Source organism: Prinia subflava, chromosome 5, assembly GCF_021018805.1.
Source record: "Prinia subflava isolate CZ2003 ecotype Zambia chromosome 5, Cam_Psub_1.2, whole genome shotgun sequence".
NCBI lineage: Eukaryota > Metazoa > Chordata > Aves > Passeriformes > Cisticolidae > Prinia > Prinia subflava.
The window spans coordinates 6,096,313-6,115,691 of record NC_086251.1 but is presented as its reverse complement, the minus strand read 5'-3'; the positions used below and the strand labels follow the sequence as shown (position 1 = coordinate 6,115,691).

The 19,379-nt window shown below is 56.6% G+C and overlaps 2 protein-coding genes across 3 annotated transcripts; one reads left to right on the top strand and one right to left on the bottom strand.

Annotated features, from left to right (window-relative positions):
* The first annotated feature begins 51 nt into the window (after positions 1-51).
* Positions 52-5,052, top strand: VPS51 (VPS51 subunit of GARP complex). The gene is made up of 10 exons (XM_063397844.1): positions 52-300; positions 624-753; positions 1,102-1,248; positions 1,408-1,624; positions 1,757-2,486; positions 2,636-2,854; positions 3,141-3,362; positions 3,552-3,673; positions 4,094-4,181; positions 4,522-5,052. Exons 1-10 carry the CDS (start codon positions 88-90, stop codon positions 4,780-4,782), a joined length of 2,349 nt encoding a protein of 782 aa, XP_063253914.1. The 5' UTR covers positions 52-87; the 3' UTR covers positions 4,783-5,052.
* Positions 5,053-5,187: 135 nt separating this feature from the next.
* INCENP (inner centromere protein) lies at positions 5,188-19,194 on the bottom strand. Of its 2 annotated transcripts, none has more exons than XM_063397843.1 (17): positions 18,913-19,194; positions 18,712-18,825; positions 17,456-18,201; positions 16,067-16,118; positions 15,898-15,931; positions 14,407-14,485; positions 13,888-13,939; positions 13,294-13,411; positions 13,077-13,211; positions 11,100-11,209; positions 10,633-10,753; positions 9,810-9,932; positions 9,450-9,625; positions 9,094-9,184; positions 8,463-8,573; positions 7,200-7,359; positions 5,188-6,791 (listed from the first exon to the last, which is right to left on the bottom strand). In XM_063397843.1, exons 1-17 carry the CDS (start codon positions 19,083-19,085, stop codon positions 6,577-6,579), a joined length of 2,610 nt encoding a protein of 869 aa, XP_063253913.1. In that variant the 5' UTR covers positions 19,086-19,194; the 3' UTR covers positions 5,188-6,576. The 2 variants fall into 2 exon arrangements, with proteins under 2 accessions (XP_063253913.1, XP_063253912.1); XM_063397842.1 differs by having other exon boundaries at positions 8,463-8,576; positions 18,913-19,189.
* Positions 19,195-19,379: the final 185 nt, after the last annotated feature.

Here is a 19,379-nt window from a genome sequence, read left to right as displayed (position 1 = left end):
CCCCGTCGCTATGGCAACCGTGCGCTGCATAGGAAGTGACGTAAAGGACAGGCCGGAAGTGGCTGGTGTGGCGGAAGCGGCGGCGCGATGGCGGCGGTGACAGCGGCGAGCGGGGCCGGGAGCGGGCCCGCAGGCAGCCCCGAGGCCACCGGCGGGAGCACCGGCGGCGGCGGGTGGCGGCGTCCCCACGGGCCACTCCAGCGCTACTATGCCCCGTCCACTGCCGAGGCGGGCGAGGTGGCTCCGGACCCCACCGACATCGACGGGCCCCACTTCGACCCGGAGGTGTTCATGAACAAGGTGACCGAGGAGACCCTCCCGCGGACACCCCCATCTTGGCGAGGGCTCCGGGACTCCGGTGGGCCCCGGGAAGTCCCCGCGGGGCCTCGTCACGGGGCATCTCGGTGGGTGGTGGCCCCAACCCTGGCGGAGGAGGACCGCAGGGTCCCCAGAACCTTCGAGCCCCCAGTATCCTGAGGGGATCCCAGAAAGAGAATCTTCGGGAACCTTATGGATGTGCTTCGCTGTGGACACTGATTCCCCGTGGGAATGGTCCTGAGGTGCTCAGGAATGGTCCTGAGGTGCGGGGAGCAGGGGCAGATGTGCATTCTTTGTCCCCCCAGGTGCGCAGCGAGTGTCCCCTGGGGCAGCTCCTGGCCCGCGAGGCCGCGCTGGGCCGGGAGATCCGCGCCCTGGACAGTGACATGCAGACCCTGCTCTACGAGAACTACAACAAGTTCATCTCCGCCACTGGTGAGCTGTTCCCTCTGGAGCCTGCTGATGGCAGCAACGGGAAACGGGGATTTCGGGGTGTTCACTCTGGAGCCTGCTGATGGCAGCGATGGGAAATGGGGATTTCGGGGTGTTCACTCTGGAGCCTGCTGATGGCAGCAATGGGAAATAGAGATTTGGGGGTGTTCACTCTGGCAGCACTGGGAAGCTGCCCTGGGGAATGTGGTGGGTCACTCTGAACACCAATGGCAGCCACTCGAGTAACCAGCCTTCTCTGAGGGTTATGGTTGTGGTGTGTTAATCCTGGGCAGGCCGGGGGGGGCGGTCCCAGGCAGCTGAGGGACTTGGGGCTTGACTGGTGTTCCCCAGACACCATCCGGAAGATGAAGGTGGATTTCCGGCACATGGAGGCGGAGATGGACGACCTGGCAGCCAACATGGCTGCCATCAGCGCCTCGAGCGCCCGTGTCAGCGCCGCGCTGCAGGACCGGCACCGCCGCGGCGCCCAGCTGGCCGGTACGGAGCGGGGCCACCCGGGGGGACAGACCCACAGAGGCTGATTGGGATCAATCGTGTGGGGCAGATCTAGGGGTGGGTGTCCAGCAGATGGGCCCACCGCCATGTCTCATCCTGCTCCGTTTGTTTCTCCCTCACCGCGCCCCCGTGTCCCCGCAGGGGTGCAGGCGCTGCTGCGGAAGCTGCAGGCGCTGGTGGAGGTGCCGGGGCGGCTGCGGTGCTGGGCGGGGACGGAGCCCGCTCGCGCCCTGCGCTGCCACGCCCGCGCCCGCGCCGTCCTGCGCCACTACCGCCACCTGCCCTCCTTCCGCGCCATCGAGGACGAGAGCCATGCCATCATGGCCGAGCTGGCCCAGCGCCTCCGCACACGCCTCCGGTGCGTCCGCTCTGGGGCCTGCTGAGGGCAGCGCTGGGAGCTGCGGGTTTGGGGTGTTCACTCTGGAGCCTCCTGATGATTCCTATTTCTTATTCCCTGTTTTCTGCCGTGTCACTGTTAATCTCCCCCCAGGGAGGAGACACTGGACCCCAAGGAACTCACCGAGTGCGTGGAGATGCTGCTGCAGCTGGAGGAGCCGGCCGAGGAGCTGAGTGAGGAGTTCCTGAGCCAGGCGGGCGCACGCCTCGAGGCCGAGCTGGCGGCACTGGAGGCTGAGCTGCCCGCGGCCGACCCCTCGGGAACGGCCACCACGCCGCCGCCGCCCGCCTCCGACATCCTGGACTTCGTGGACCGCGGCAGCTCGGCCTTCGTGGGCACGCTGTGCCAGCTGGCCGGCTCGTACCGTGCGCTGTTCGGTGGTGACACGGGGCGCCTGGAGCCCTTCGCCGCCGCGCTGGCCGCCCGCTACTTCGCGCTGCTGGAGCGGCGGCTGGCGCTGGAGCGTGGCCTGGGCGACACGTCCCTGCTGGTGCGGGCGCTCGACCGCTTCCACCGCCGGCTGCGCGCGCTGCTCGAGCTGCTGCCCGCGGGCGCTGACGCCGCCGCCGCGCTGGTGGCCCGGGCCGCCCGCGAGCGCGTCGACCGCTACCTGCGCGCCCTGCAGACCTTCTTCCTGGGCTGCCTGGGAGACGTGCGCCAGGCGCTGGCTGCCCCCCGGCCCCCCGGCAAAGAGGGGCCCGGCCTGCCCGACCTGCTGGCCACGCTGGCCGCCTCTGTGCTGGGCCAGCTCAAGGCCGTGCTGGCCTATGTGCAGCTCTTCACCGCCAGGGATGTCGCCTTCGCCAGCCTGCCCTACTTCAAGGTGGGGCACCACAGGGTGGGGCGCTTTGGGGGGCACTGGACAGGCTGAGTGGACTGGGGGCATTTTGGCGGTCACTGGAGCAATCTGTGGGTGGCAAAGGGCAGTTTTGGGGATTTTGGGATGTGACACCCCCTGCATTTGTGGCACAGGGGGAGTTCTGTGTGACAGCAGTGCGTGAGGGACTGGTGGTGGCCTTCGTGCGCTGGCTGTGCCGCACGGCCCGTGGCTTCGCTGATGGCCCGGCTGAGCGGGGAGCTCCCGCTGCCCCCCCAGCCCTGCTGCTGCTCCTCGCCCGCCTCTGCCTGGACTACGAGAACTCCACCATCAGCTACATCCTCACCCTCACCGATGAGCAGTTCCCGCCCCAGGTGAGCCTCTAAATGGCCCTAAGGGGTATCTTGAATGTCCCCAGGGGATGTTCAGGAGGGTTCTGCATGGCCTCAAGAGCCCCTGAAGCCCCAAGGACATGTAAGAGGGGCGGTGGTGGTGCTTCAGGCAGTGTCCCATCTGTCCCCAAAGTCCCTGTGCCCCCAGGACATCAGATGTCACAGGGAGGGGGGCCATCTCTGCATGTCCCCTTGCCCCTCGTATTCCCAGCGCTGACAGTGCTGCAGAGGAGGCGGGGGGCTACTCCCAGCTGTGCGTGTCCCGCAGGACTCGGGGCCGGCGGTGACACCAGGGCCGGCGCTGTGTGCGGAGGCGCGGGCGGCGGCGCAGCGGCTGCTGGACCACTACGTGCAGGTGCAGGGCGCGGCCGTGGCGCAGATGCTGCGCAAGAGCGTCGAGACGCGCGACTGGCTGGGCACGGTCGAGCCCCGCAATGTGCGCGCCGTCATGAAGCGCGTGGTGGAGGACATCACCGCCATCGACGTCCAGGTCAGGCTGACACCGGGGCCGAGGGGCTTGGACACCCCTGGTGTCCAAGGGGTTTGCCAAAGATCCCTGTGTGGCTCTTAGGGGATCCTGGGAGGGTATGGGAGGGTCGCAAAGACTTTGAGGGATGCTGGCTGGTTTGGGGGCTCCCAGGAGGCGGCTGTGGGTGCTGAGGTGTGGTGCCACCCACAGGTGGGGCAGCTCTTTGAGGAGGGGGTGAGGCGGGCGCAGAGCAGCGATTCCAGCAGACGTGCCTTCTCCGTCTACAGCAGCTCGCGGGCACCCGGCCGCTATGCCCCCAGCTACACCCCCAGGTCAGCCCTGCCACCCCCGCGTCACCCTAGCACTTCCAGGCTCCCTGTAATTCCTCAAGTATCCACTGCATCTTCCCTGTCACCCTCCTCACGTTCCCAGACTGTTCCAATACCCTCCCACTATCTTGATAGCCCTTAGCTGTCTTCATATCCCCACACTGTCCTAATGATGATCTGTGTTTGTCCCAACAATTCCTGTGTTCCTTACAACTGTCCCAGAATCCCCTGGTGATCCGTATGGCCCTTGTGTCCCTCAGCTTTCTTGTCCCTCCATGTCCTGGGACATTCCCCTGCTTTTCTGTCCCCAAAACCATCCCTGCATCCTCTGACCCTCTCCATGGCACTAATGGTCCCTGTGGCCCTGTCCCCGCATCCCTGGCTCTGTCAAGTCCCTGACTGTCCCTGTGTCCATGTCCTCAGTGCCCCCATGGACACCCATCTGCTCAGCAACATCCAGAAGCTTTTCTCTGAGCGCATTGACATCTTCAGCCCTGTTGAGTTCAACAAGGTGAGGTCATGGGGACAGCACCATGTCCCTAAATATCCCTAGAGGTGCCAAACTGCCCATCTTCCCACTGGCACATGGCTCTGGTGTCAGGGCTCAGGGGGTCCCTGGGAGCTGACAACCAGGACAAGGATGTCCCCAGTGTCCCCTGTCCTAGGTATCAGGACTGTGGTGGGAGGAGGGGGATCTGTGTAGCAACAAGGCCAAGGGTGTTCATGTGCCACATGTCCCCATGCTCAGAAGTTCCTGGGGAGTGGCAGTCAGGACAAGGCCCCCCCCACATCCTGTGTGGACACCATCCCTGTGCCCGTGTGCCACATGTCCCCGCTGTCCCCCCACACAGGTGTCGGTGCTGACGGGGATCATCAAGATCAGCCTGAAGACGCTGCTGGAGTGCGTGCGGCTGCGCACACTGGGGCGCTTCGGGCTGCAGCAGGTGCAGGTGGACGGGCACTACCTGCAGCTCTACCTGTGGCGCTTCGCCTCCGACGAGCGCGTGGTGCAGGGGCTGCTGGACGAGGTGGCCGCCAGCGCCGCCCACCGCTGCCTGGACCCCGTCCCCATGGAGCACAGCGTCGTCGAGCTCATCTGCGAGCGCGGGTAGGATGAGGGACAGGGACGTGCCACACTGGCCCTGTTACACCTCTGGGGACAGACCTGGACCCTGTGAGTCCCTGCACATACATGAGGACACTTCGTGTGTCCTTCCCAACGTGAGGACACCTTGTCCCCACACCGGGTCACACCATGTTCAAACCCCCCTTCCCCATTGCCTCCCCAGCCCAGTGACACTGTGTCATCCCCCCACCTGGGTGACATCCCCTCGTGCCTGGAGACAGCCCCTTTGTCACTAATAAATTATGTGTGAGTTGAATTGAGTGTTGTCCCTGTCTGTGCCTGAGCTGGCCCGGCACACAGGGGGGTCCCAGTTGTAGCCAGGTTGACAGCACGGGGACAGGGGCTGGGCACTGAGCGATGGACCCACAGCCACAAGGGTCCCAAACCTTAAAAATCAGGCACCAAATGCCTCCATTTGGTTCAACAAAGTGCTGGGGAACCTGCAGGGACACAGATTTTCCATTGGCAATGAGAAGTTCTCCCCAGACAGGACATTCTTGCCACAAGGAATCGGCACAAAAGAGACTCCAAACCCTCAATTTCTGTAACAAAAAGCTGTGAGGAGCCCAGAGATGATTAAACTCACTTTATCCAAGTGTTTGGCCAGCTCAGAAGCTTTTGTACAAGAAATCACAGTAGCATGGATACAGACCTGGAAGCACAGGACAGCCATGGAAACACAGGCCCTCCATGGGCACAGACCTGGATCTACAGAGCAACCCCAGAAGCACAGACACTCCACAGATACAGATGTGCGCGTACAGAGCAGCCCCAGAATACAGACACCAGTGTATTTAAATACAAAACACATCTTTTGAAGAACGTTTGCTGGCAAACAGTGTGTTGGCTACAGAAACACACACAGTCTCTACAGGGGTTTTACAGGGCTGGGCTGGGTGCAGAAGGAATGACTAAACCACCACGGGCTCCTGGAATGGGAAGGCTGAGATGGAATTTTTGGTTCAATGGAATTGGGTTGGCCAAAGTCTGGTTAACAGCGGCTCACTGAACAAGAAGTGCTAAACAGGCTGAGAAACAACGAGCTGATGCTGAGCTGCAGCCAAGGGTGAACAAGAGGGATTAAGGTTACAAACGTCCTCTCGATCCCATCTGGCCTCACAAATGCAATTTCACTGAGAAACAAAAAAAGTCTGCCAGAACCCTTGCAGAGTTTCTCCTATCGAGGCCTAGAGCTGGTTCACACACTTGCAGGTCCTCGGGGACATGGTCACACCTTGGTCACGTCTCTCCACAGCTCACAGAACGTCACTGAGACCCAGCTGTGCCAACGTCAGCCGTGCCGAGCTGATGGACACCACCACACAGGTGGGAGGGAAACAGCGATGAATCCCTTTGGGATTGCAGGAGATGAGGAGCACACCTGGGAACACCTTCCTGAGCAGAGCAGTGGAGCAGGCCGGACTGTGCCCTGGTGCAGGTTCCTGGCTGTCACGGGCCTCAAGGGCAGCACATATGTACAACTGACGGCAGGTGCTGCCAGGCCTGTGTGACAGAGAGGGGGGATCCCACAGCTCCAGGTGACACCCCTCTGCTGAAGGTCTGAGTCTGTGCCAGCTTCAAGCTAAGGATAAGAGAGAGGCACTTCCCAGGGCAGCACCTCGTGGCTTGGCCTGACAGAAACGAGCCCCGCAAACCAGGCGCAGGAACCCAGGAAAAGCTGCCATTTATTCAACGCTAGAACCTAAATACTTGAAGTGAAGAGTTACTCCTTCCTCACCTGGAGACAGGAAGGCACACCTGCTGCACGCCTGTGCTCACCTCAGGGCTTCTTGAGGCTGCAGGGCAGCCCCAGGGCTGGCTTGGCCGCCACGGTGGGCGGGGAGTGCCACACGGCCGAGCTGGTGCGCTTGAAGTAGCGGGGCTTGCTCTTGTAGAAGATGTGCTCCAGCCTGGGGCTGGAAATGGCCCCGAACAGCGCGTCCTGGTCAATGGGGTTGTAGTACTGCCGTGTCACAAGCTGCATGAGCTGATGCCCTGTGGGAACAGATGGGGGTTGCTGTATAGGCTGTTGTGTGCAGCGTGTCCCTGCTCTGCTCATCTCTCATCACTCCAAGCCAGCTTAGCAGTGGATTTATCCCCCATTACATTGTGACAAGATCCCCAAGTATTGGAGGAGCCTCTGATTCCACATAGTATAATGGCATGGTTTGGGTTGGAAGGGATTTTAAAACTCATCCAATTCCAACCCCCTACCACAGGCAGGGACACCTTCCACTATATCAGGCTGCTCCAAGCTCCTGTCCGGTCTTGGACACAGAAGTGCTCATTCAGTGCTGGAGTACTTCACACTCCTACAGGCAGGACAAACTGGGCAAAGCCCCACAACAGGTCCCACAGTCTGCTAAGGGCCCTGGACACACACACCCCTCCACACACACATACCAGTGGCCCAGGCAGGGATGGGCTTGCGTGGGTGGCTCTCGTCATCTGTCGAATCGTCGCTGTTCAGGTCCATCCCGTAGTCGTTGGAGTTTGTCATAGGCACCTTGAACTCCTTCCTGCTCTGCGGAGTCATCTCGTAGGAGTTGCAGGCAGGGGAATTCTAGAAGGGAAATTCCACAGGTGTTGGATGCAGCAGCACCATCAGGCTCCAAGCTACAGCAGGACCAGCTCGTCCCCACCTCATGCTCTGTCACCTCATAGCAACCCCTGAGTCTGGCAGTTCTCAGGTTTGGACACAAGAGCTTGACCCAAGTTCCAAAGCTGTGACCCAATGATGGCTGTACATGGCCTTCTCCTGTTTAATTACGCTAATTAACTTGCCATCTGTGGCATGAGCACATAGCAATAGATTAATCTAACGGGATCTAATAGAACAGAGCTCCACCCCAGTCAAGCCAAGGTTAACTGAAGGTTTGATGTCACTGGAGCAGAGTCACATGCTCTAAACACTCTGCAAACCAACTTCTGGGCTTGATTAATGATATAAAACTGCTAACTGCTGTACAGAGAACCTGCCCACCAGCTCAGCCAAATCGAGCTCACGCTAATGGGAGCAGCACGGGCGGGAAGAGTAAGGGCAGGAGAAAACCTACAAGTGTGAATTTCAGGCTTTTCAACTGGAAATTTTCAGCAGAAATTCAATTTTCAATAAGGAAATGAGTCTCTGGAGAGTTGGACACAGTTGTCCTTCTTTACCAGAGAACCCCCTCATGGCTTTGGGTCTAGTGACATTAACTCCCACCCATCAGTCCTGCACTTAAAGATTGAGATTCTGAGCATTGCAAGGAGACAAGAGCCAGGTGTTTGTTGTCAATGTTTAGGACATGAACACACCCCCGCAGGATTTTCCTGTGCTAATCCACCACCATTCCACTGGCTCTGCTGCCACCTTGTGGCAAATTTGACCCTAAATAAAACTTTAAGCACTTTCTGATCCTGAGGTCTTGCCCCTGAGTATTTAAGAGGCACTTAAGACAGCTCCAAAAGCTGCTGTCTTACCTACACCCAGGAACCCTGTCCAATCCCTCCTGCTTCCCTTCCATCCATCTTTGAAATATTCATGCAGTCAACCGCAGATAATCAGGATTTACAGAATTCCTGTGTTATTGGAAAAGCAGGTAAGAGCAGAGGGTGGAACTGCCCGAAGCAAGAGTGGGTCATTGCTGGGACTGAACTGTGCTGTCGCCCCTAAGGACCAGTTACCTCCTTGTTCTCCAGGAGTAGTGCCTGGGCGTTGTGTTTGGCCTTTTGCTCCTCTGACAGTTTCTTCTGCTCTTCCTCCTGCCTCTTCTTCTCCGCCAGCATCTGCTGCTCCTGCTGCCAAGCGACACCCACGGGATTACCCTTAGGGACTACACTGCCAACCCAGCCATCCATCTTTGTGGCCAGCAAAATATCCAAGCATCTCATTACAGCTGTTCTTCGTGCTGCTGAGGAGTGCTTGGGACATGTGCAGCTTCCTCAGAAGGGCACAACACACTGACCCCCATGCCAGAGCATCAGCTGCCTTTCCCTGACAAAGCCAGGGCCTCCCACCTTGGAAAACTTGCTGCTGACTTTATCTTGGGGCTATGATAACAGAAACCAGCTGACCACCTGCAGAAGTCTGTGCTACTGATCTTGGCCTCTTTCTAGACTAGTAAACAGTATTTTTAGAGGCCATGTCTCCCCATGGTATCGTAGTAACCGTGCCAAACAGGTCCGACTTCCTGCTCAGAAGTGCCACAGCAGCTCTTCAGGGCTCCCCACAGCAACTCAGCTGAGCTGCTCCAACAGCAACAGCTGCTGAGGCCAGACTGTGTGGCTCTATCCCTTCCCAAAATCAATCACTTACCTCCTTCTTCTCCATCTCCTTGCGGAGTCGCTCCTTAGCAGCTGCTGCTTCCTTCTGCAAGCGGGCAGCCTTCTCCTGCTGCTCCCGGAGCCTGGGAACCACAGCACAGGCCCTCACTCAAAGAACCACACCAGGGCCCTCCCGTGCTCACAGCTCTTCAGGTGCTCCCCACAACACTCCTGACATCCCTGAGCCCAGAGCTCCTCCTTGGCAGCACAGCACCAGCAGCAGTCCAGAGCTGTGCTGCCGGGTCACTGCAGCTCCCTGCTGCTCCAGCCTTCCACTCCTGCCCTCTGCTCTGGCTGCATTTCAATCCCAGCACAGAATTTGGTACATAAACAGGGATTTTGCCTTACTTTTCTGCCTGGATCCGTTCCTGCTCCCTCTTCCTCTCCAGTTCTCTCTCTGCAGCCAACTGTCTCTCCCGCTCCTGTTCTGCCAGCCTCTGCTCAGCGATTCTCCGGGCACGCTCCTGCTCCTCTTCCCTCTTCTTTTGCATCAGCTCCCTGCGTCGGCGTTCCTCCTCCTCCTCCTGTAAGCCCAGGCAGGAGTTATTTACCTGACAGGAGCAGGCTCCAGGGGACAGCACCAGGAACCCTTCACTTGACCCAAATCCCCATCGCTACATGGCAGGGAAACATCTCGGGGGTAAATTCCCAATGCCTGAGGCAGGTGGATCCCCTGTCCTGTGAGACAGAACAGGCCCACACACACACCTGCTGCAGAGCTCTTTGTCTCCTGGCCTCCTCCTCTTGTCTGCGCCGGGACTCAGCTTCCTCCATCTTCCTGGCAGCCACTCTCTTCTTGATCTTCTCCTCTGCCAGCCTTTCTTCTCGCACCTGGAGCACACACAGACCCAGTCTCAGGTAGGACAGCACAGCAGGACCCCGCACAGGGCAAACCCTCCCTCCTTTTCCCCCAGCAACCAAGGGGGCATGTGCTCTGCCTTAAAAAGGTCATATTTAGGGCAATGACCACATTTTACACCCTCCCAGGAAGAGCTGACCTCATCCTGGGGTTTACACATCCAGTCCCACAAAGCCATTGGAATACAACCTCAGAGCCACGCAGACAGGCAGCTGGGGATAATTAAAGCAGACAAATGACCATGAGGCCCCTGCACAAATTGCCTGGAAGTCTGGGATGTGAGGAAAGCTCTAAAGGAAGGATGCTTGCTTTCCCCTGTCCAGCTATTACTTAGCTGGGAGTAGAAACAGCAGATAAAACCTTGGGGCCATTAGGCCACCTTTATCTACTGTAAGCCCTTCTCCCATCTACCAGAGCATTAATAAAGCCCATTTAGATTCATGATTATGGAAAAACAGAGGTTCAGCTGCCATTTGCTGTAGCCAGAGAAAGGCTGTCCCTCAGGATCATCAAGGCTCTGGAAAGTTCTTTACTCAACTACTCTTTGGTTCAGCCTCTAGAATCCAAGCAGAATCTTGAATCCGTGCCCCTCTTTCCAGAGAGCACATTTGTGTGGTGCCAACTGCCTCAGTGGCTACTGACTGTCACAAATAAGCTCTGCAGGGGCTGTACCTTCTCAGTCTTCTCATCAAACTGCGCAATCTTCTCCTCGATCCTCCTCTTCCTCTCCTTCTCCCTCTCCTCTGCCCGTTCCCGGGCTTCCAGCACCTTGCGCAGGCGTTCCTCGCGCTTCCTGAGGACACAGCCCAGCTCACCATCGTGTTCCAGCCAGGTGAACTCCCCCTAGCTCAGCACAAGGCCAAGAAGACACACAGCAGGAAATTCAATGCCCCAAATTCCCCGTTCATTTAAGCACCAGCCATGTTTAAGCTCTGTCAGAAAGTGGGGACTCCAGACAAAAAGCTGCAGCAGTGGGCAGCAAGGACAGTCAATGCTTTGTATCAGCATTCCAGAGATACTCCAAGGACAAACACTGCCTGTGCCCACAGGAGTTTGCTGCTTGCACAGCTCCAGCAAGATAAAACACCTGGACACAGGAACCTACAGGTGCCAAGAGCAGTGTGACCACATCTACTCACAGCTTCGCTTCTTCAACTCGCCGTTTCTTCTCCTCCTCCAGCTTCTGTCTTCTCAGCTGCTCAGCTTCTTGCTTCTTCCTCAGAGTCTCCAGCTTCTGCCTCTCCTTTTCCTGAGGGGAATTGAAAAGTCATTGTACCCACTGGCCAGTGCTCCTTCCACCTCAGCTGCTTTTGGGCCCAGAGGTGACAGCAAGGAGCTGGCAGCAGGAATATGGGATGGTGACAGCCCTAGAGCAGAGCTCTGGCAGCCTGTGACCTGGTCATGAATGGACATACACAAGGAAAACACTGGTGTGAATCTCAGTGAGCAAGAGGAGAAGCTGGAGTGCTGAAACAGGAGCATCGGCTCTGGAAGACCAGGCAGCATCCTCAGGGATTGCAGGCAGCCAGCCCCATGCTTTCTTTTGGTGCAAAGGAGCCCCCAAGCTGCGCTAATGCCTGGCATGGCTCCCGCTCCCTGCGGCGAGCACGGGGACAGATGGTGCTCCAGGAAACACCTTGAGCTCCCGCTGGCGCCTGTGCCTCCCACGAGGCTCGAGCTGGTGGTGAACCACCAGCACTCCGAGAGCTCCCAGCCCGCTCCGGCACGCTGCCAGCTCCGTGTGCCAGCCAAACAGGGGCTTCCTCCTCCTTTTCCTGACCCAGCCTAGTCACACTGTCAGCCAGGGGAGCAAGATCCAGCCACCACTACAACCACAGCAAATGGATTAACATCAGCCCACTCCATGCCAAAGTAGGGCTGGTCTCAGCACAAACCCACAGATCAGCATGAGCATTATCCAAAGGAATCCTTTACACTGGGCTCTGTGCTGTAAATGCTGGGTGCTGTCAGCATCCAACCTGGTTAATATAAAACTAACAATTATATCTTATTGCTCTGCTGCTATTTAGTTATGTTTAGCTCCCACATGGAAAAACTCCTGAGGGGGAGCTGCCTGCACTGGAATGAAACCTAAAACATTCCACAAACTGACAGCAGCAGAGGAAGCACTCCTAGCCACAAGACTCTTCTCATCCTATTAACTCCTTTGTAGTACTGACATTAACACCAGCAGGGGCCCAACGAGATTGAAGCTGGAATCCTTCACTGCTTCCTAATGGCCTTCCCTGACCTGCTGGAGCACAGCCAACCTCTGAGCACAGCTCTAGGAAGCTCTGCCATTAGGCTGCTAGATGCAGGAATACCAATTCCTGCATCCTGCCCTCCTCTTTCTCCCTCTCAGCTCTCCTTCAAGGAAAACCATCCCCAGAGCTGCCTACTTTGCAGGTGAGTTGTTTGGTATCAGGAATATGAATAATTCCTGCTTGGCACATGGCTTCCAGCGTGGCTCTGAGTGAATCCAGGAAGCTACACCCTTGTCTAGAACTAGCTCTCAAATCCCTCCCTCCCAAACTGCTCCTGGCTCGGAAAACCAGGGGCCTGGAAAACTCCCTGGGGTAGTGCAGAAGCAGCTGCCTGCAGCCAGCCAAGGTGTGCTGCTGGTCCCAACAGGATCTGTCAGTGATACTGATGCTCACTCGATCTGGACACCAGCAGTTGTCTGACTGGCCCCACATCCAGGACAGCCTCATGTTTCCTCCTGCCTCAAGGGTTTGGAAATCCTCCAAAGTTTGGATTTAAGAGGTATTTGCTCAATCTCACTCAGGAGACAAGTCCTAGAAAGGAGACCTGGGATCTACAGGCTTCAGTTATCAATACAACTCAACATTCACAATTCACTAGAGATTTCTGTTTCCCAGTTTTCATCTCTGTTACTTGCCAGTAGCACAGGGGAGTGATGCAGGAACAAAGCTTGGAGTTCAAACTGGAATTCTTCAGGAAGCTGACTAACCCAAATTTTATTTATTTAAGTGTAAACAGACTGCTTCAAATCACTCGGTTTCAAGTGGGTTGCAAAACTCCTCTCATGGTTGTGCTTTAAGTTAGGCACTTAATGAAACCAGCGTGTACTGGCTTAGAGCAGAGCCTCCTCTTACCTTGGGATCAGCCTGGAGAGGGGTGTTGTACCTGATGAAGGATTTTATGACCCCATTCCTCCCCACAGAGCTCGGTGTCATGAGGAGCTGGTTCTTCTGCACGGTGTGCAGGAATGTTTTGAACGGGCGCACCACCTGTGGGAGGAATAGCAAAGAGTTGGTGGGAGTGAGTAAAAAAGGGTCTTGGTGAGGCATTCCAGGGTTGCAAGGAACTCACCTTGCTGGCTGGGAGGACTGGGGATGGGGTCTTCCTCTTGAGAGGAGACAGCCCTCCCTCCTCTGCCTGCTGGTGGTCGTAGCGCTCATCCACGGCTCTCTTGTAGCTCGGCTTCCTCCTGTGAGACAGCACAGCCCATCACACCAGGCAAATCCTCCCCATGCCTTCAAGTCAGGGCTGGAAAGGGCCATAAACTATCCTGGGCTTAAGAGATTCCAGGGTGGGGAGGCCCTGGCACAGGCTTCCCAGAGAAGCTGTGGCTGCCCCATGCCTGGAAGTGTCCACGGCCAGATTGGAGCAACCTGGGATAGTTGAAGGTGTCCCTGCACATGGCAGGGGGTGGAAGTGGATGGGCTTTAATGTCCCTTCAAACCCAAATCAGTCTGTGATTCTAAGACTGTGCATGCAGTTAGCCAATAAAATCCTAATGCAATAGAATATAAAAAATTAAATCACAGAATCATGGAGGCAGGGAAAACCTATTTGCAGAAGTTTCACGGTCACAAACACTGAGGCCAGTGAACAACATCCCAGCACTGAAACTGTTTGGAACAGGACCACAGCCTGCCTCAGACACTTCCAACCAGGACATACCTGGCACTCTGGGGTGGCTCCAGGGTCTCCCCATTCCTATTTAAGTTGTTTTCTGAAAGAGAACAGGTACACGGTGAGTTCTAGCAGGAAAAGTGCCCTCCAACACAGGTGTGACAGCAGAGAAGGGATGCAGCAGTTTACTGAACAGCAAAACCACCTGCAGGAGTGGGCACAGCAGGACCTGGCTCACATGGCACCATTCCCACCTGGAAACTTCAGACAAACCAGAGCTGCCCAAAGCTGTCTGGGTTCTGCACAGCTTCAGCAACAGGGCTCAACTGGGCCTCCCACAACCCTCCAGCCTCATTATATCCATCTCCATGTGCTTGCCAGGAGGGAAATAACTGCAGCACGGAGTTTTCTCACTGCTAATTGTCAGAAACAAATCCCTGCTCATCAAACATTAATTAATCTTTCAAATTGAACTCTCAAATTAACCAGTCAATCTTTCCAGCTTCCCAGCCAGCCTCTCAAAATGATAACTTCGCAAAGTGCTGCCCCAAAACCCTCTGGAATTACCACTGCTGTTCGTCTCCTGGGGCTGCCCGTGTTTGCTGACTGTGTGGGAGCGAAGGGACATCGGAGGGTTTTCGAAATCCTGTGGGAAAAGCAAAGGGGCTTCAGGACAATTGCACATGGAAACGGCCCGTTCCTGGTTCAGATCATGGGGTGGTTCTGACACGGGTCAGCAGCATCACCAGGGAATGCCAAACCACCTCTTGGCAAAGCCTGGGATGCTGCATCATCAGAAGAGGCAGAGCATCATCATCAGAGACACGAGCATCTGCGCTGCTTAAACTCAACTCAAGCTCATCAACTATTAAGGCCAGGAGCCTTCCAAGCTGTAAATCCGTGCTGCCGGAGCTCAGGCCAGAGCCAGCGTGCCCATTTCCCTGAGCAGTGACGAATGGGGAGCCTGGAGACAGCGGGCAAATGGCTCATTTCCATGATTTATCTGTTTGTCATGGGATGCCCATCGCTGCTCGCTGCCTCTGCACTTAGGCTGCAGCATGCTCCGCTGGGATCATGGGCTGTGGTTCTGGAATTGCTCTCTGCTAGCAGCACCAGCATTACCTCCTGCTCAGCACTTCACAGTGCTGCGTTGGGAAGAGAAGAAAAGGGATCGATGGAGGATTCATCCCCCCCCAATTGCTTCTGCAGGGCCTAGAAAAACTGGCTTTTTTTGAGTTTCTGCACAGCTACAACAGCTCTCCTTGTTTTCACAAGTGCTTCAGGTCATTGCTCTGCTCCATTAATTCAGGTTCTGCTCATTGAAATTTATTCTGAACAAAACAGTGACATGATCCCGGGATTACTTCCTCAGTGAGAAATGTGGAGGGAATGTGGACCTCAACAATATTTACAAATTTCTCTGTGTGTCCAAACTAACAAGTGTTGAATTACCTGTGGGTCTGACCAAAAAATCAAAAGGAGCTTTAAAAACACAGTGTGCAAACCGTGACACCAGATGAACCAAACTTTCCTGAACTATAAGGGTTTTTTATCTGTAAAGATCGGAGACTGAATCTTCCCACACTGATCTCTAGCATGAGGTTAAAAAGGAAGCAGGACTCAACCCTGAGGTCAGGCAACAATTTCAACAGATTTAGGAAAATGACAGAGGAAAGGCCGTGTTTGAGTCAGAGAACCTTGGAAAGCATCCGAGACTGTAACACCCTTCTGACAGAACACCTCCACCTGCACCCAAAGCCATGGGTCACAGGTGCTCATTCCCCAAAGAAAACTTTGCTGGTTTTAGTTTTGCAGGTTCTGGAATGTTGTGATTAAGACTCTCCCTAGTCTGAGTACCAGAATCACAGAGGCTTGGATGGGCTCATGCACCTCTGAGCCAGATGTGCTGCGCCTTCCTCACTCACTGCTACGGAACAGGTTACAAAGACTGACAATCCACAGCCAGAGCTCCCAAATTTCCCAATAAGGTGTATTCCACACATTTTTCTCCCAAATCCACACAGACATAAATGCTTTTAATCCCTGCCCAAGTCTTACCTGCTTGCGGGGGGTGGAGGGTCCAGGAGGAGGCCTAGAAAAAAAAAGGAAGACAAAAGGGGCTGTGCTTAGCAAAACTGAGGAAGCCACTTGGATTTTACCCCAAGAATGGCCATGAAAAAGTCCTGCAAGCAGGGTATTGAAGATAAATAAATGAAAGCATTCTCACCCAGTTTTGACAACAGTTTCCTCACCCTCTTGCACACTTATGGAGCTGGAGACTGTGGGAGAAGAAAAAACACACCTGAGCTGTAAGGTTGGGATGCAGCCAAGGATCTGGTGGGACAAGGACCTCCAGACACTGCAGAGGGGTTTGTCCTGCCCTGGGGCAGGGTGGGGCACAGGAGCACATCCAGGTGGCACTGCAGGAACGTGGCCAGCAGCTCCAGTGCAGGAAAGCAGTTTTCAATTATGGATGAGTTCAGGGTGATATTCCACGAGCTGGCATTAATGGGGCAGGGCTTGGCCTCGGGCTTATCTGCAGGGCCCTGACTGGACATCAACAGCAGTGAGAGCCAGCCTTATTTACAGTGGGAGTGCTGTTTCCCAAGCCAGCAGCCCAGCTGGCTCTGCTGCACTGAGCTCAGAAGCTCCGGCACAGCCAGAACCTGCCATGAACAACCACAGCATCAAACAACAACAGATTGCTGGGGTGAGAAGGGACTCAAAGCTCATCCAGCCCCACCCCATGCCTTGAACAGGGACAGATTGCACTAGCCCAAGTTGCTCCAAGCCCTGTCCAACCTGGTCTTGGACACTTCCAGGGGCGGGGCAGCCACAGCTTCTCTATCAACACATGCCAGGACCTCGCCTCCCTCAAACAGGAGAATTCCTTCCATATATCCCATCTAAATTTCCTCTCTTTCTGTTTGAACCCATTTCCCCTTGTCCTGTCACTCCAGTTCCTGATGAAGAGTCACTCTCCAGGCTTGTTTGTTTAATAATTCCCGCAGTTTAGATGAGGCTGTCATTGCCTAAATCTGCCTCTGCCATCAACCCTTCTCAAATAAACTCTAGAACCAGCAGCCAGATCCTGCTAAGGAGAAGGGAACCGGTGGGAATCTCACCTTGCAAGGAAACAGGCAGGGCACTAGGAGAACCCATCACCCCTTCGGGATCCCCAAATCCCTCTCAGCCTTGCCAGCTGTCACAACACAGACTGGGAAGACCAGAAGACCAGAGAAGCTGTGGCTGTTCCATCTCTGGAATTGTCCAAGGCTAGGTTAGATGGGGCTTGGAGCAACCTGGGCAATCTTTAAGGTCCTTCCAACCCAAACCATCCTGGGATTGCAGGGTTGGCAACTTCTCTCAGCAAATCAGCAATGGTTAAATTGAAATGGAGACACTGCTGCTGATTTCCCAGGCGATTTACAAGGCTGAATTCAGTTACCTGGGTTTCTGTGTTCACAGAGGGCTCCAGAAAGCCAGGGAGAACGTCCATGAGGGATTGCAGCCTGTCTAACCCGGGAAACTCAGTTCCAACCCCCACACTGAAGACCCAGCCCCAGGACATGGCTTTCCTCAGCAGCAGAACCACCCCCACAACACCCAAACTCACCATCCACGGAGCTGGAGGACACGGATCTCTTCTGAGCCGCCCTCTTCTTGCCCGCTGCCCTGGCGATGGATGTCCGGATCATGCTCTCCCTCTTGCTGGCCAGGGAGTATTTCTCTGCCAGGGAAGTTCTGCGGCTCAGGGACGCTTTCCCCATCAGGCTCCGGCGCACAGAGCGGCGGCTGAGACGGGAGCCAGTCGGAGTCCCCGGGCTGTTCCTCAGGGGCTGGGAGGGCTCCTGAGCCTGGTTGTGTTCCCATGGGGAGCCATCCCTGTCCTCCAGCCCAGCCCCTGGGCTCAAGTTGATAGTGACATTGGCTGTCCTCGCCGTCTGCAGCTCAGGCACAGCCTGGCTGGCCTCAGGAGTGCAGGGCACCACCAGCTCAGGGGCTGTGGGCACCAGCGGCGATTTGGGAACACCCTGTTCCTTGGGAGAGCCATTCCCTGAGCTCGTGGGGAGCACCTCTGCCGGCTTTGCTCCACTCCTCTGGAGAGGCACTGCAGTACCAACGTGGTCAGCTTCCACCCAGGGATCCTTTCCTCCTGCCTGCACGGCAGGAGGGGTCTCAGGAACCAAGAGCTTGGAGCTATCGGCAGAGGCTGCAGCCCGGGACCGTGTCACGCGCTGTGGTGGAAAGTTTTCTTTGCCCTCGGCGCTGCTGAGCTCCAGGTTTTCTTTGTTCTGGAGTCGCTGAGAAAATCGCACAGAAGGCACCGGTCTGAGGCTGCTGTTCCTCCTCCTGGAGAGTCTGATCACAGGAACAGTGGGTTAGGTGGGAACAGGAGTTGGGAACAGCCCCAAGTCCTTCTGTGCACACACAGGCATGGAGCCAAAACACCCGGGACGGGCCCAGGAGACACAGAGCTGCACAAAACAGCTAATGCGAACAGTAATTAAGGGATGTAATGATTTTAAAGCAGAAAGATAACAGAAACAGGGGAAAATAAAATCAGGCAACCATAAAAGCACTTCTCGTGAGAATCGAAATCCAATGTTTTTCGGCCGAGAGATGCCCCACACACAGGGTCTGACCCTTTAACACCAGCGGGACTCGCAGGACGAAGGAAGGGGAACTCCCATTGGACAAAGGAGAGGATCGCCAGGACATGCTCCGTTCCCTCAACCCTTGGCAGCAGGTGCGTTCAGCCTCCCACGGGCTCCCTCCCTTCTCCAGGCCCCGAGGACACCCTCTGCGCCCTTCCTTTCCGCAGCCCTGCCCGAAGGGGGCTCCCCGATCCCCGCTCCCGCCGCCCCTCACCGCTTCCTGCCGGGCTCCTGCTCTTCTTCCTGCAAGGCCGACAGCCGCTTCCTCCGCTGCCGTTTCTTCTGCGACGGCGTCTTGGGCATCAGCTCGAGCTCCTCGTTGTAGTTACTAGAGAGGAAAGGGAGATCAGCAAGGGACCAGTGCGGAGGGTGGCCGGTAGGAGCCGGGGCCTAGCGGGGAGCGGGATGCGGGTACCTGACAAACATCCTGACCGCCTCCTCATAGATCTCATCCAGCCACACCATATCATTCTCGTCCACCTGCCGCAGGAATTGGGCCAGACGCCGGTCGCACTCCGCGGGCAGCTCCAGCGTCCGCGCCGCGGCCGCCGCAGGCCCCATCGCCGCCGCGGCCGCCTTCGCCGCCATCGCTTCAGCGCCAACGGCCGCGCGCGCGCGGCGTCCCGTTCAAACACGGCCCCGCCCCTAGCGGCAGCCAATCACCGCCCGGCCTCCCTCACGGCCCGCCCTTCCCATTGGCTGCCAGGGGAGGGGCTCGCAGTCCGTGCCGCTCCGCTCGCCCGTCTCTATGCTCCTGGAGGCCTCGGCTCAGAAGGCGGGGCCTGAGGAGATGGGGGCCACAGGCCGCTCCCTTTAATTGCTGGGGTGACGGACGGGCGAAATCACCAATAATAGCGCGGAGATTGGGAGGTGCGAGCTGTG

Excerpts from the sequence above, each read along its gene's own strand:
- VPS51 (XM_063397844.1), top strand. The coding sequence starts at position 88 with ATGGCGGCGGTGACAGCGGCGAGCGGGGCCGGGAGCGGGCCCGCAGGC. Across the intron at positions 1,249-1,407 it reads CCGCGGCGCCCAGCTGGCCG|GGGTGCAGGCGCTGCTGCGG; the intron begins GTACGGAGCGGG and ends GTGTCCCCGCAG. Across the intron at positions 4,182-4,521 it reads GCCCTGTTGAGTTCAACAAG|GTGTCGGTGCTGACGGGGAT; the intron begins GTGAGGTCATGG and ends CCCCCCACACAG.
- INCENP (XM_063397842.1), bottom strand. The coding sequence starts at position 19,085 with ATGGCGGCGAAGGCGGCCGCGGCGGCGATGGGGCCTGCGGCGGCCGCG. Across the intron at positions 15,932-16,066 it reads GAAACTGTTGTCAAAACTGG|GCCTCCTCCTGGACCCTCCA; the intron begins GTGAGAATGCTT and ends TTTTTTTTCTAG. Across the intron at positions 11,210-13,076 it reads CTCTCCAGGCTGATCCCAAG|GAAAAGGAGAGGCAGAAGCT; the intron begins GTAAGAGGAGGC and ends AATTCCCCTCAG.